Source organism: Malus sylvestris, chromosome 5, assembly GCF_916048215.2.
Source record: "Malus sylvestris chromosome 5, drMalSylv7.2, whole genome shotgun sequence".
NCBI lineage: Eukaryota > Viridiplantae > Streptophyta > Magnoliopsida > Rosales > Rosaceae > Malus > Malus sylvestris.
The window spans coordinates 34,470,947-34,486,261 of NC_062264.1; the positions used below are offsets into that span (position 1 = coordinate 34,470,947).

The 15,315-nt window shown below is 38.4% G+C and overlaps 3 protein-coding genes across 5 annotated transcripts; 2 read left to right on the forward strand and 1 right to left on the reverse strand.

Moving 5' to 3' along the window:
- The first annotated feature begins 206 nt into the window (after positions 1-206).
- Positions 207-5,964, forward strand: LOC126621136 (serine/arginine-rich splicing factor SR45-like). 2 transcript variants are annotated; one of them, XM_050289521.1, is made up of 13 exons: positions 207-492; positions 861-926; positions 1,336-1,424; positions 1,957-2,003; positions 2,084-2,164; positions 2,260-2,419; positions 2,510-2,729; positions 2,828-2,881; positions 3,450-3,563; positions 4,752-4,815; positions 4,893-4,924; positions 5,285-5,348; positions 5,543-5,964. In XM_050289521.1, the coding sequence occupies exons 1-12, from the start codon at positions 284-286 to the stop codon at positions 5,346-5,348; spliced, it is 1,200 nt and encodes a 399-aa protein (XP_050145478.1). In that variant the 5' UTR covers positions 207-283; the 3' UTR covers positions 5,543-5,964. The 2 variants fall into 2 exon arrangements, with proteins under 2 accessions (XP_050145478.1, XP_050145479.1); XM_050289522.1 differs by having other exon boundaries at positions 2,831-2,881.
- Positions 5,965-7,554: 1,590 nt separating this feature from the next.
- LOC126621147 (protein Iojap, chloroplastic-like) lies at positions 7,555-10,359 on the forward strand. The gene is made up of 5 exons (XM_050289550.1): positions 7,555-7,870; positions 8,234-8,360; positions 8,542-8,680; positions 8,790-8,878; positions 9,801-10,359. Exons 1-5 carry the CDS (start codon positions 7,622-7,624, stop codon positions 9,920-9,922), a joined length of 726 nt encoding a protein of 241 aa, XP_050145507.1. The 5' UTR covers positions 7,555-7,621; the 3' UTR covers positions 9,923-10,359.
- Positions 10,192-14,181, reverse strand: LOC126621145 (uncharacterized). Of its 2 annotated transcripts, XM_050289548.1 has the most exons (5): positions 14,037-14,153; positions 13,077-13,129; positions 11,901-12,970; positions 11,145-11,529; positions 10,192-10,693 (listed from the first exon to the last, which is right to left on the reverse strand). In XM_050289548.1, the coding sequence occupies exons 2-4, from the start codon at positions 13,127-13,129 to the stop codon at positions 11,153-11,155; spliced, it is 1,500 nt and encodes a 499-aa protein (XP_050145505.1). In that variant the 5' UTR covers positions 14,037-14,153; the 3' UTR covers positions 10,192-10,693; positions 11,145-11,152. The 2 variants fall into 2 exon arrangements, with proteins under 2 accessions (XP_050145505.1, XP_050145506.1); XM_050289549.1 differs by lacking the exon at positions 13,077-13,129 and having other exon boundaries at positions 14,037-14,181.
- Between the last annotated feature and the right edge of the window lie 1,134 nt (positions 14,182-15,315).

Below are 15,315 nucleotides of genomic sequence, written 5' to 3' on the forward strand. Positions count from 1 at the left end.
CTACCGTCAGAAGGAGTTTGTTGCTATCTACCCAGTTGTGTTTGTTCATCATCGTTATATTACCATTTGCGACTCTCATTAGTTATTATGTGTAAATCTGAGTCTCACTGGATCGTAATTCTAATTAGTAACTTACTGTATTGTTAAAATTTATTTAATTTAATTAGATATTTTAAAAAATCACCAAACATAACATAAAAAACCACCTTCTCCCTTATCTCTGCCCACTTTACCAGAGCGGGGTTTATCTAGGGTTTCCTCTCTCTCTCTCTCTCTCTTCGCCATGGCGAAGCCAACCCGAGCCCGTCGCTCGCCATCTGGCTCCGTGTCCGGCTCATCATCCCGGTCCCGTTCGCGCTCCTACTCAGGCTCCGACTCCCTCTCCAGCTCGCGTTCTCGCTCTCGATCTCGCTCCAGGTCCTTCACCTCTTCCTCCTCTCCGTCCCGGAGCGGCAGCTCTCGCAGCCGAAGTCCCCCTGCCTCCAAAAAAAGGTTCGATTTTCGTTTCCCGCTCCTAATTTGACACTCTAGGGTTTTGTGTCTGCTGTTTGGTTGCTTAGAAAGTGCAGTATAAATTCGTAAAGGAATATTAAACAATTTATACGATTAAAGTCACTAAATTTGAATGGAATGCCTAACAACCAAAACAACAGTTATAAGTGGATTAATTGATGAGGTTAGAGCAGTCGAACGTATAACTTTTTATGCATAGTTTAGATTCTAAACCATGCATCTTCGCTTTTCTTAATTTTTTTTTTTGTTGTTGTCGTGCTTTAATGTGATTATGGAATCCGTTAATTCAGGTTTTCATAAAAAAAACTATTGCTTTATTGTTAATTAAACTGATTTGTTTTTCACAGTCCTGAAGTTGCAAAACGAGGTCGTTCTCCACCACCACAATCTAAAAAGGCGTCACCGCCCCCAAGGTATTGATAGTTTTTTCTTTGAATTTGTGGTGTTTTTTTAGGGTACATTGGGAAGTAGAACTTGTTAGTTAATTTGAAGTAGACTTTGATTGGTTCAAGTGACTGTTCATGTACATATGCATTCTATGAGTATTGACAGCATCCTGTTATGTGATTTATTTTTGGTAAGCCAAAAATTATTAGCTTAAATTATGTTGGTGTAGATATTTTTTCCCTTTTTTACTGCAATTGACATTTGGATATGAGTTTTCTCTTAGAAACTTTATTTTCAACTTGCTACACAGAGTCTTAGATATTGCGTTCTTGCTGGACTTGATAGTTTTCTCTGGAGTAGATCCACTACGTTTTACTTTCTTAACCCCCTAAATTATAATGTGCATCTTTCATCTGATAATATGTCACATTTCAGGAAAGCTTCTCCAGTTCATCAGTCACTTGTTCTTCACATTGACGCGCTTACGAGGAATGTGCATGAAGGCCATTTACGAGAAATATTCTGTATGGTTTTGTTTTGTATCTATAATATTTGACTTCTTTTTGCATTATGAGATTATGTTGGGATACCTAATTCCAGAGGAGTTGATCCTAAGCTAACTCCCCATACAAATCTTTATTTACATAATAGCCTATAGTGCAACAACTTAAAAATCATTCCAAAGGAGTCCAACATATATTTTTAGATCATACTCCTCACTATAAGATTTTCATATCAGCTTCTGGGAAAATTTGAAGTAACTTATGATTTGAACTTGTATTCTTTTAAAGTTTCATTGTTTTGGTTTTTTTGTTGTATTTATGCAAAATTGTAAAAGGATCAATTCCATGTAATTTTTAAAGCAACTAGTAATGACTTCATATTTAGGCAATTGCATGTGTCTTGTGCTTCGTAGCACCGATCCTAAACTCAGATTTATAACCATATGTATGAGAATTGCTTACATAATTGGCTCGTGTATTTTTTTCTTCGCTAATGTCCAGATAAACTGAGTCACAGACAGTGTGTCTCATTCCGTTTTGTATTACTTTGTAGGTAACTTTGGTGAAGTTGTCAATGTGGAGCTGGCAATGGATCGTACTGTAAGTGCATGCTAGATTTAATTCTTGACTTTGAAGTATCTTTCTGTGCAACAAGTATGTTAAAGTGCCTTCTTCTGCAGGTTAATCTTCCAAAAGGATTTGGATATGTTGAGTTCAAAACACGAGCAGATGCTGAAAAAGCACAATTATACATGGACGGCGTAAGTTTTCTCGAAGTGTGGGAGTATAATAGTTCCTATAACTTTTAAGACCATAACATTTTTGGAATATGATGTGTTGAATTTCCTTATTTCAGGCTCAAATTGATGGTAATGTCGTTCGAGCAAAGTTTACATTACCTCAACGTCAGAAGGTGTCTTCTCCTCCTAAGCCTGTTGCCACTGCTCCAAAGAGAGATGTTGTGAAAACTGATGGTGCCAGTGCTGACAAAGATGCACCAAGGCGACCGAGGGAGGGTATAATCTTTCTATATTTTATTCTTTTTATGGTATCATATATATTTTTTCTACTATGTTAGTGATCTATCTTTTACTTAATGATATCAGCTTCTCCTCGTCGGAGAGGTGTTCCCTCACCACGAAGAAGATCACCTGTCGGTCGAAGAGGTGAATCTCCAAGACGACCATTAGATTCTCCACCACGTCGTCGTGCTGTCTCGCCTGCTCGTCCCTACCGTCATGGTGGTTCACCTCCAAGGAAAAGGCTTGCATCTCCACCCAGAGGTCGTTCTGGATCGCCGCCACCAAGGCGACGTTCCCCTGTTAGGTATTATATTGAAGCAATTTTGCATTTTTTCATGCTAAATTGTTTGAGTTATTTAAACAGTGTTGACTAATCATATACTTGAATATGACCTCTCCAAGAAGGATACGAGGCAGTCCCATTCGTAGACGCTCTCCGGGACCTCCAAGGCGCCGGTAAATAACTATTTTTCTGCCTAAGATTCTTCACAAATCTTGTGCTTAAAAAATAAGCCAATATATGGATTTTTCATAGACCATGAATTTCTGTGGAATTGAAAGAGATCTTGTACTACTCCTGGTTGATTTTACTGGTTTTGCATGTTCTTCCAACAGTTTCGTGAATCTTTATCACCTTGGAGAGTTGTCTGATTTCTGTGTATATGTGCTTATTCTTGCAGTCTTGTGATATTAAGTACCGTGCATATAAATCCTGCAAAGAAAAATGAAGTCAGGCTATTAATTTCTTGATAAATGCATAACAAAGATGATTCAAAGGGCTTAGTGTGTTTTGATAAGTAGGATGCATCCTATAAACCAATGGTATTATCACAGAATTTACATGCAACTTCTTGCACCATTTTTAATAAGATCTTGGTGTTTAGTCATGTATTGCAGCAAAACGTTGATGTTACTACCAAATGTGCTTACAAATACGAGTCTGTTAAGCTATTTTTTTCCTTTCGGTTAAGTTACTTTGAATTTATATATTGGTTTAATCTTATAAGCGAATTTAATTCTTCAGTTCACCTCCTAGACGGTTTCGTAGTCCTCCCAGAAGGTCTCCAATTCGTAGGCGTACCCGTTCTCCCATTCGTAGGCCTGGTCGATCCCGCTCAAGGTCAATCTCGCCGCGGAGGTAACATCTATATCCATGTCTGAAGAAGTCTTTTGCTTTATGCTTGAAGTGGATCATGTTTCTTGATTTTTCATGTTCTCGATTCATTGAAGTTGGATGGAATTGCATTGACTAGTGCATTGAGTTTGGAGTTTGTGATGTTTATTCATATTTTGTTGAAAATAAGGTTTGATTGAACTCATGTGTTGTAGTCTAGCTTTTGGGTGGGACAAGAATCATTCTGATTGTATATGTGTTCGTATGGTGTGTTGTAAACAGAATGTTCTTATGTTGGAAGGTTTTAAAGGGCGAAGGCGTAATTGAGGCATTTCATGGATAGCCTCGCCTAGGCAAAAGCCTTGAGGCGTGAGGCAAAGCCTTGTGGGACCTGAATAATTGGGTACTGCTGTAGATTATTAAAAAAATGGGGGACTGCTGCGGGTCATTAAAAAAAGGGGGACTGCTGTGGGTTATTAAAAAAATAGACTTGGCCAAAACGACGTCGTTTTGAGCCAAGTCATTTAAAAAAACTTGGCCCAAAACGATTTAAAAATAAATCCTTCTTATTCGCGATTGTCTCCTTTGTGAATATGCCGCCGCTGCAACTGAAAAAAAAAACCAGAGGGTAGAGCCTCAGAGGCCCAGCCTTCGACTTCAAGGGGTCCCCAGAATATTTCAAGCAAGGATTTCGGCCACCTCAGAGTGCTGGGGCGTGCGTCTAGGCGAGTTTTCGCATACTCCCATTGGGCAGAGGTGTTTTCACCCCCGCCCCGCCTCCGTAGCTGCCTAGGCACGCCTCAGGGCGCATTTTTTAAAACACTGTTTGACGAAGAATGAATGCATGAAGTAGATGTGGCCACTGATGCAGTCATCTGGATTACTTCGAATTTGCCATTGGATATGATTTTCCTCCAGAAATTCAGGGTGCTACATTTTATTTTGTTGTTCTTTTCTGCATCAGTATGTTCCAATGTATGTGGTGGAATATATGTTTGCGTACATCTCATTACTTAAACCTGCCGAAGTTTTTTTCCCCTCCAAGCGATATAGTGGTACTATCTTCTAGGACCTATTTTTTTGAATTCTTGGTTCCTGCTCTGCATATTGCCAAAATATACCTTTCAAAGTTCTTATATTGTCATTTTATTTTGAAGGAATAGTATGCTTGCTAATATGCCTTATACCTACTTTGTTGCTTGTATTCAACAGAGGTCGAGCACCAGCTACTAGACGTGGGAGGTCATCGTCATCTGGATCACCTAGTCCACGAAAGGTATGTTTTTATCAGTTTGTTTACATAACTTGGCTTCTGGGATAAATTACATGGATTAACTCTTTGCAGTATAACAGGCACCCCGAAGAATCTCTCGCAGTCCGAGAAGGTAATTTTTTAATTTTTAGTTTTAACTTTGATCTGAATGAATTTCATTCCAGGTCCGTTTGTATCTGTTTTAGCTCTCACATTTGTATAACTTTGTTTTCATCTGCAATTATCCTTTCGGTTGTATTATGTATGTCTTTTTCATAATCAGTTTTATGTCTGATCATTTTTTCTACAAGTTCACAGCATATGTGTTTATTAGTCGCATATTAAACACCTAATTGAGATCCCAAACTTTGGCTTAGTACTTGTGTAGTAGCTTAAAAAATTCTCATGTTTCTGTGGACTGGGTTTGCTTGGTTTTTAACGGATTTGGTACTTGATTTTAGCTTGTTCTGATGTGGGAGGGTGTTTTATTTAGGCCTTTAAGGGGAAGAAGCAGTAGCAAGAGCAGCACCAGCAGTTCACCCCCTCGTAAGCCATAGGTAATACTCTCTCTTGGATTTTTCAGTGGTTTTGTTGATAAATATTATATCTAATCGTAGTGGAACACAATTGGGCTAATGTTATTTAAAGTTGATACTTGTTCTTATGCAGTAGCTTAAATAAGATTGCTCATGATTTTTGGCGGGTTAGGTGGATTGTTTGGTTTTTGACGCTTTGTTATTTGCCTATTTAGCTTTAGGTTGTTCTGATGGCGGGCACTTTATGAAGGTCTTTAAGGGAAGCAGTAGCAGTTCACCTTCCGCGTAGGCCATAGGTAACACCTGCATCTCCCTCCTCTCCCCCTCACTCCCCCTCAACCCCGCTCCTTTCCTCTTTCTGTCCCTTCCCCCCCTGCTTTTACTTTGTTGTCATGAGTACGTAGCACAAAATTCTCAAGAGTGACGGATATTCTCGGAGTTGAAATTACCATTTGGATCGCTTATGAGTAGACAGGATCAAGTTTGTGTTATTTTGAGCTTTTAAAACTCTTTTCGGTGCTTTGCTTTTTTAATTCAATGACTGTATCCACGCTATGTGGGAAGGAAGGATGCTCTGCTTAATTGCACATTTGGTTAATCATTTGTGAAACAAGTCTATGATATGGTTTTCTTTTTAGCCAGGTGGTGTCATGAATTGAGTTGTACGGTTAAATTCCCTAAAGTTGTACCCCAACAAAAATCGGATTGTCGGATTCTTTCACCTTGTTAGATCCTTTGTCAAAAATACGTTGACCATGATCTAAAGGTTAAAGAATATGGATTATATAATACTCCGAAGCACCATAGAATTTTCGAAATGTGACAAAAATTTATTCACTTCTCTGCCAATAATAATTACCAAGGGCATTGTTCTATTGTGTCAACCGGAAGAGAATTTTTGCACCGGTTTAACCCAGCTTTCCAATAAGCTCTTAAAAATCTTGGAAGATGTGTTGGTTTACGACTCTGCACCAAGTCTCCTTGTAGGGAACTTTCTTGATGCTCCGGAGTATCCGGTACTTCGGAGTAGGGATGGGCACGGGACGGGCCGGGCCGGGCCCCAAATTTAGAGGAGTCGGACTGAACCTGTTTTAAAATGCAACGGGGTGGGGTGGGACTGGCTTACGAATTTTGATTTGTGGAACCGGGCCTAACATGGCCCATTTGAATTGGGCCGGGTCCATGGGTCCAAATCCTTATTTCCTTTTTTCATTTTTTAAGTTTTGGATTGGTATATGAACATTCAGCTGCAGTATCATAGGAAGACAAATAATTTCTGGGCCAATATGTTCGCATGTCTAGAGCTAGCAATACGAACGCATGCCAACAAAAGTTGCAGAAAGAAAAGGTCAAATCGAGATAGTGGGGATTGCGGGCTCGACCAAGTGAGAAAGAAATTCAATCCCTTGATCCAATCCATTCGTTTCATATTAGAGACGGGCCGGTCCGGCCCCCCATGCTTCCTAAGTTTTGGACTCGCCCCGTCCCGCCCCATTTCTTCTTTGATAAATTTGTACCCCCCCCGAATCGTGAGTACCTGCCCGACCCGCAAATCCTGGACTCGTTTGTCCACCCCTACTCTGAATCACTTAAGAATTTTTGCTTCTTGTAGTGTTCCTTTAGTTTTGTAGAATGATTATAAAACTGGCAAGTCCTGAAAGTAGGATGGTGGTGGTTGACAGAGAAAAATAATTATCACCAAGGGACGCAAAACACCAAATTTACCTCCACAAGACTTTGCGATCGAAAACCTTTTCTCCTAAACAAAATCTGGTTTCTCTTTTTTTTTTTTTTTTTTCTTGTGGCACAAATGAGAGCAGAAAGAGGGAGAAACGAACCTAGGACCTTTTGTGCGAGATAAGTGACTGATCTAGCATGCAACTCCTATGGAAAGCAAGTATTTCTATGCATAAGACTGAGTCAATTTGACTTCTAAAAAGGATTCCCAATCCTTAACTTCCAAGGAATCCGTAAACTGTGGTTGTGATTGATTGATTTTCTCAATCTTTTCTACCTTGGTTCCATAAGAGCAACTTAATCGCTTTAACTACAAATTTCTTGCAAAATCCGACTTTCTTCGTAAACAAATAAAAGAAAAAACTAATTCACCAAAAAGAAATAAATAAAGAGAGAGAAAAAAAGACTGGGCCAGACATGATGTAGCAAGCCCAAGCCCAAATACCCGAACACCCAAAACCCATTATGATTCGATGACCATTGTTTCCGGTGATGTCGTATATTTTCTCTCATCTTCAACAATCTTTGCAGTCGTACCAAAAACCAAAACACCCAAAATGGCGGTGCTCATTACTCTGTCTGTCGCCGGAGCTGGTGCTGGATTCCGGTTCTCCGACGACCTCCAAAAGCTGGGTTGTCTTCAACCCAGGCTCTGTCAAAGTCTCACCACGATTTTTCCTCATAAGTGCTTGCACTGCAAGTGCTTTTGGCAAGCGCCTAGAAGCAAGAACTTAAATTTGAAGTCCAGGGAATTGCCCAGATTGCGTTTGGCTCGCGCCAAGGAAGCTGAAGATAGTTTCACTCCGGTATGTGATTTCGTTTTTCGGGTTTCCAAATCCATGTGACTAGCGTTAAAGGTTTTGAATTTTGTGTAATTTCTGCTACTAAATGAACATATTTATGATTTTTTATTTTTTTGAAGCTTATCTTGTAAATATTCAAACTTTTCGTATGATGTTTTTTTTTCTTGTATTGTTTTGTATAGAGTTAGCCGACCCCACTTAGTGGGAAAAGGCTTTGTTGTTGTTGTTGTTGTATTGTTTTGTATAGAGTCGTTGTTTTATGAGAAAAGAAGTAAAACTTGTAAGGGTTTTTTTTTTAATTTTTGTGATTTGTGTTCTGTCGTTTTAAACCTTGAATGCTTTAGCTGAATCAATGGCACATTGCAGAATGTAAGCGAAGATACAGACGATATGTTTGATGACTTGTTTGATAAATATGGAAAGGTGGTATATAGTAGCAATGACAGGAAGTCACCTAGCACAGAGCTTGATGATGATGCTGAAAGCTTATCATGTAAGCTCATATCGTAAGCAATCTGAGCTAGATTCTTTGTTTCGGCCTTAATGTTACACGGGCAACTGATATGAAGATTCTTTCTAGTTTTCCTTATTATAATCTCTCGCGTTATGAACCTAGACCTTCAAAATATGCTTATTTTATGAAGCTGATTTGTGATTTCCTGCAATCTATTTAGTTGCTGTTGCAATGGCCAACGTTGCAAATGACGTAAAAGCAGGAGATATAAAGGTCCTATTTGTGAAGCCTCTTGTGTATTGGACTCGGTTTTTTATTATTGCCACAGCATTTTCTCGTCCGCAAAGTGATGCAATTGCGTAAGTGCTTCAAACTTTAAATTTTTGAATGTTTATGTTTGATTTGCATGATAAATTGTGTGGCAGACTTAGAAGAAATATTTGATTTGATCTTTATGCTGCAATTAAGGTCCCGGATAAGAGATCTGGCAGAGGAGAAGTATGGAAGAGTTTCATCTGGGGACTCAAAACCCAACTCATGGACCCTGTTGGATTTTGGTGAGTTTTATTCCTTCACATTGTAGTGAAATTTTTTAATCATGGCTTAATTGGAAATATGGGATGTGACGTTGAAATCATTTTAGATTTACATTGATGCAGATTCCATGGGTAATAATATATAATATGAACCTTGTGCTTTTATTTTGCTTACCTATTTACTATATCCTTCTACTCCATTCATGGTTTTTGGCAACTGGGATGTGGTACCTGTTTGAAATTGTTATCGCAGTGCTAATGTGAAACAATTCCTGTTGTTTGATTGATGTGGGAGTAACTATTTCCATATGGTAGTATCTGAGCTGCCTATAGCTTTCTTATATGACCCTTTTGACTTATTTAGATGATACTTGTTATTAGCCAGTCAAATTTTTATTTTTTGAGTGCATAAGCTTGAGTGAAAAACAATGAATATGTTGGCAGTGACTATTGCCAAGACTGTCCCAGTGCCCATAGCACCCACCAACATATTCAATGTCCCCAATTAAGCTTTGATGTTACTCTGCTTTGTGAATTTCAACCCCATTCTTCTCAAGTTTTTCTTCTTGCGTCATAACTATGCATAAAGGGATTACATTCTGTACTGAATTGTGTCTTCTGTTCTAGAACTTCAAGACCTGGCTGCATGTTCTGTTAGGTTCTAGCTGTTATACATTTTAAATTGGGAAGTATTGTAGCATCAGTCTGTTGGGAACTTGATTTTGCTAGTCATAAGATACCTGAAAATGTTGTTTTCCAGTCATGATTTTGGTGTCCTCAGACATATTTGCACAGCTATGGGGTCAATCATTAGGTGTCTGGTGATTCGTTGTAAGCGTGAGAGTGGTTGCAGTGTCTTTCTAGAAATTGTTAATTTGCTGACAAATTTTTATTCAAGAATTCTCGATCTAACCCAGAAGGCTTCACTCGTGTCTTATTTCAGGTGATGTTGTTATTCATATATTTCTTCCGCCACAGCGAGCTTTCTACAACTTGGAAGAATTCTATGCTAATGCTACACCCGTTAAATTGCCTTTTGAACACCAGTCACCATTTCGAGGCTGAGAAAAGCCTTGAATTTACGCGGAAAATTCAAACTGAGTGCTGTGGATTGCTACTGCAGATCTGTAAACCTCTACCAGTTTTGGGCCCTTGAACTACCGTCTCACTTGCAGAGTGACAGAAGGTTACTGAACAGGGTTTCTTGGCAATACCAGTTATAAAATGCAGCGGGCACGTTGTATTGTGTAAACACTAACGCAACTTTAAGGAGTGCTTCTGTTTTCTCGGGGCATCCAAACGACCCGAGGCTTGTATGTACCGGCCGTGCGCGGTTATGTTTAGAATCTTGAAAAACTAGGTGTCTGTATTATTAACTGTGAAATATAAGTTGCACTGTATAAAACAGAGTACAAGATTGGTTAGAGGAAGATCTACCAACAAGATCAGGTGCTCTCTCTTTATTAATCTACAACTCGCACTGGAAAGCATTGAAATTCGAATTACAAGTGTAGTATTACAGCATCAAAACCTACACCATATGGAATGTGCGTCTATCTTTCCAAAATACACTCTCCTATCCATGTTTCATTCAGCGCTTTTCCGATCCTATTGCTCCCGACACGATACATGTAGCAGATGAAGGTTCCAAATACATGGTGTTCGCTTTGTCAACTTTTCTCAAAATGTCTATACAAACCGAAAACTTAGTATGGGCAGTATGAGTCACGATTGTCATCCTACGAGAATCGCGTGAAGTTGGACCACGCTTCTCGGCGCCGTGTATTGGAAGTTACCAGTACTGTTATCGGCCATCAAAGTCGAGTCAAACAATTCCTGCAGGAAGAGAAAAAAAACAAAAGGATGAATATCAGTTCGCATAGTAGACATCAAATTTAATGAGGGAAATGCAGCCCAAATGAGCTATATCAGGGAAAGAACTGCAATACAACTAATTGTCCAATTCAGTGTTGCATTTACACAACAGAGAATTAACATACATCCACGGAACTCCTGCAACGAAAAATATCACCATTGGCAAAGTTTACTTTTCTGTTCTTAATTCTACCACAGAGAGAAGCATATAACTTCTATTCCTAGCACAATCTTTAGACACTACGTTTCACTGGTATATATCCTATTATGATTTCACATATAATGTGTGCGCCAAGAGAAATAATATGTGATTATCTGCAAAGCATTGAACTAAAGAGAGGAATATAATGTGTAAGGATGCTTGGTTATTTAAATACTAACTTTTTTACTTGATTGCTAGAATGGGACTTACAGTTACAATTAACCGAGTGTTGACTGGCCAGCCTGTCCAGGTTCAGTTAGACTTAACTCCATATCATGAGTGGCTGTCCAACCAGGTTCATAGGCTTCAAGGAAACCGATCTTTGCCTTGTTGGGGAGATCATGGGGATGAACAAATGGCACCCCGTGTGGCCACCCAATCTCCATTCTTATATTGGCACAGGGGCTATCAACTGTCTGAATGTGATTCTCACACTCCTTCAGGTTGCAGAACCTCAGCTTGATTCCCTTCTTGTCTGCAATGTCTTGAACCCTTTCCTTCAGGACTCTCTGGGCCTCAACCCGTAATCTCTTGGAAGGTGGCAGAGGTTTGGTTCTTTCACTCTTTCTCCTCCTCAACAAAGGCTTCATAGATCCTGTACCAGCATTTCATCGACCCAAGGACCTGCTGTTAAAAGCTTCTCACTAAGAGATACACATAAACACGTGCAATCCAATATCAAGAGGATTCAAGAGACAGAGATAATTTTAGAAGATAAAACTAGATTGAAGATCCTTGTTTATGACAGCAGAAATGTGAAAACTATTAAGTAGTTGATGATTACTGTCAATAGAGCTGGACTTAATTTAGCTTATACATTGAACTTATTTTTGGTGTGTGCATATGCTTCAGTCAGTAAGACCAATCCTAATTAAAGTAAGCTGTCATTAAAAAAATTGCATTATGAAATCAATTTACAGTATGTAACAAGCAGGCAATTGGTAAAGAAGATTAAATGCAGCATACCATCTTGTGCTGCATGGAAATTGGAACTTTGGAAACCGTGTCTGTTAAAGAGTTGATCGGTGGGGTGGGATCTCTGCATAAAGTCATCAACAGCTACTGGAAGCTGGAACTGAGCTTCAACCCCATGACCAGCGGCTCTCATCTCTGAACAACTAAGACTGGTCATGGATTTAGGCATGAGTTTAAAAGCCAAAGAACATCGCCCAAACAAGTTGCTCTGTGTATTAGCAGTCTCCGTTCTCTGCAGTGCAGGGTTAACATATCCTGCAGTTGCCTGATAGAGTGCAAGTCCAGGGTAAACAATAGCTTCTTGAGGACCAAGATTTTCGTCCACAAGAACCCAACGACCCTGAAAGTCCTTTATGTGTAGTCCAGCCTTGTCTGACTTGACAAGAGATATCAAGCTTTTGTCAACTTGATGCTCATGGTCAGAAAACATAACCAACTGGCCATCCTCTTGGGTCGTAAAACTATGGTGTTGTGTCCCCTGAAATGATGGCCTTGCATGACAACATACAGATAATACTGAAGAAGATATTTCCCGGTCTCTTAAGGGAACATTATCAAGTACTTCAGTAAATGGTGAGCTCCTCAAGTTCAAATAGAAGCTGATAGCGTCCAATATATCTCGAGCTGCCTTTGCAAGCAGTGGAAATATATCTGGTAAACCTGCTGGAGGAAATTCCATTGTGTTGTCGGGCTCTAAAGGAGTGAGTCCAGGTCTGTAATCATAGGTTTCTAGCCACAATTGAGGATCTGCATTATAACCGGAAGTCTTGCACCAGTCACGAGGGTCATTGTTATTAACCATATCTGCAGATGGGTATGATGCTTTCTGGTGGAAGTAGAGGCGAGCCGAATCTAAACCCGACCTCAAAAGTGCCCCATCACTCACTGGAAACTGAATGATGGCAGCAGAATAGAGTGCTAGTGATTGTGACAAAGTCGAAACAGATAGTCTGTAAGAATCTGATGGAAGGCCTTCAGCAGGTGCCAGATCAGTTAGCTTCACACGACCTAGAGATGGCAGGCCATTACTTGCCATGACACCCTTTGGGTATACTTGATACCTGATTTTGAAGAGAGGCACAGGTTACCACTGACATAACTCAAAATTAATAAACTGAAAACAGCATAATCATTCATCAATCAGAATCTCCTCTCTTTTTTTTTAACGAGAATTTAGGAACTCCTTGACCCCTAAGTTGAAGCCACAAAAGCTGAACCATCTGCGTATTATAAAGAAAGAATATGAAGTATAAATATATACATACAAATACATGCGTGTACATAGATGAACATTTTATATTGAAAAAGTGCTCTCCTAAGGTCCTTAAAAATGTCAAGCTGCTCAACTATTGATTGTATATGTACGCTAGAAAAGCAAGATCTATGGTACGTTGCATGCCAAGGGGACATTTGACCTATGTATAGATAAAGTAATAAACCAAGTTTTCCAAATTACTAGTATGAGCAACCAACACAAAAACTTTTCTTATTAAACTTCGATCTAACAATCTCGTTAGTCAGGAAATTGAAGTGATGTCCAAAATCTGCCACAATGTCATCTAAACTCAACACAAACTAGCAGTGTGGCTAAGTCAAACGATTGTCTGATACGAAAAAAAATAAAATTGCTTAACAGTTCTGCAAGATGAAGACTAAATGCTACAGCATCGACCGGAAACACTCTTCCAAACACTAAACCAACCTTGCAACCATATTCCTTCCAAGTATATTGTCCAAACGGGGTAGTCTTTGCTCATACAGAAGATTGAAAATCTTTAAACACACTCGATGCAGCGAGGAACGATTACTGTCTCCATTAAGATTTATGCAACTGTTAAAATGTTGGGTTTGTTTCAAAAGTTGTATTACTTTTCTCCCCAATTTTCAAACAAACAAATCATAAGTGACAAGAGCCCATAAGACCAATCGGCAACAATTCGCAATCCAGATTTAGCTTCATTAATTGTTACCCAACAACTAATTCAATCCAAAACGTGGAAAAAAAAACTGGAACAATTTGTTTCCTTTACTTAATCTAATAAATATGGAAATGGTTCAAGAACACGGGAAATTCCCAATTCTCAAAACAAAGAGAGAGAGAGCGAGAGAGAGAGAGAGAGAACTGACCTTTATTGGTAGAAAATGTTGCAGAGACCAGCCAACCCAGAAGAAAGTTCAATCCAGGGGAAGATTAGGGCTTTTCAAGAGGCAAAGAAGAGAGGAACAGACAACACAACTTTTTTTTTTTTTTTTTTTTTGAGGTATTCATCAATTCCCCCGAACTTGTAATCATTGGCTAATTTCCCCCCTCAACTTTAATTGTGGCCAATTTTCCCCCTCAACTCTCATAATTAGTCAATTTACACCATACTGTTAATTTTTTTTAATTTTCCATCTATTCTTTTTTTTTTTCTTTCAATCTTTCTAATAACTTCCAACAAAGTATTAAAATTAACATAAACTCACCTGCATAATATAGGGTAAAATATACAAAAACATAATACAATTAGTATGTGATATGGGTTGATTATAAGAAAAAGTTATGAATCGGGTTTAAAGCATGTAGAAGAAGAAATAATAATCATAAACTCATGGATTAGACCTATTTCAATAAAATGAGTTATTCTTAATAAGGAGTCGAAAATTATGAATTGACTAGCCATTTTTGCACTAAAGCTCGATTCTCCGCAATTTACTTGAACTTAGCTTTCACTTTTATAAATAAAATTGTATTCACATACAAAAATGTACACATCAATCCGTTTCGTTATCAATTTTGTATAGTAAAAAATCAAATAAAATTACTCCATACTGATTTATTATGACTAATAATACTATCTATGATAAATTGTAAAATTCTAAATTTTAATCTATTTGTAATAGGATAAAGACATAGGAAAATGATTAACATACATCTTATTTAGTTTCTTACACACACTTGTTTAATTATGATCAAATTAAAAAATTAACAGTAGGGTGCAAATTGACTAATTATGGGAGTTGAGGGGGGAAATTGGCTAAAATTAAAGTTGAGAGGGGAAATTGGCCAATAGTCACAAGTTCATGAGGGAAATTGATGAATACCTCTTTTTTTTTTTTTACACCTTAGATTAGTGATGAGATGGAAATTTGCTTGACCAAAAAAAAAAAAAAAAGAGGGGAATTTTGGATTTGGAAGTGATGGGTACAGAAGTTGTCGAATGCCGTATCACCTACTTGGACATGTCTTTCCGCGTTTCAAACTGAATAAATTTATGTAAGAAGTAGTTATTCATATATTTATTTTTATTTTTACGCATTCTTGTTAATATTTGGTTATGATTTTATTTTATTTATTTGATTTGACGGGTGACAATTGAGAGTGTTAGAAGTAAAATGAGTGTCTAGATAGCGCTACTCATTTTTT

Bases quoted from the DNA above. Each gene is read 5' to 3' on its own strand.
- LOC126621136 (XM_050289521.1), top strand. From the start codon at position 284: ATGGCGAAGCCAACCCGAGCCCGTCGCTCGCCATCTGGCTCCGTGTCC. The intron at 1,425-1,956 runs GTATGGTTTTGT...ATTACTTTGTAG, and splicing joins CCATTTACGAGAAATATTCT to GTAACTTTGGTGAAGTTGTC. The intron at 2,882-3,449 runs GTAAATAACTAT...TTAATTCTTCAG, and splicing joins CCGGGACCTCCAAGGCGCCG to TTCACCTCCTAGACGGTTTC.
- LOC126621147 (XM_050289550.1), top strand. From the start codon at position 7,622: ATGGCGGTGCTCATTACTCTGTCTGTCGCCGGAGCTGGTGCTGGATTC. The intron at 8,361-8,541 runs GTAAGCTCATAT...CAATCTATTTAG, and splicing joins TGATGCTGAAAGCTTATCAT to TTGCTGTTGCAATGGCCAAC. The intron at 8,681-8,789 runs GTAAGTGCTTCA...GCTGCAATTAAG, and splicing joins CCGCAAAGTGATGCAATTGC to GTCCCGGATAAGAGATCTGG.
- LOC126621145 (XM_050289548.1), bottom strand. From the start codon at position 13,129: ATGGTTCAGCTTTTGTGGCTTCAACTTAGGGGTCAAGGAGTTCCTAAA. The intron at 12,971-13,076 runs GTTAAAAAAAAA...CTTCAAAATCAG, and splicing joins CAAGGAGTTCCTAAATTCTC to GTATCAAGTATACCCAAAGG. The intron at 11,530-11,900 runs GTATGCTGCATT...ATGCTGGTACAG, and splicing joins TTTCCATGCAGCACAAGATG to GATCTATGAAGCCTTTGTTG.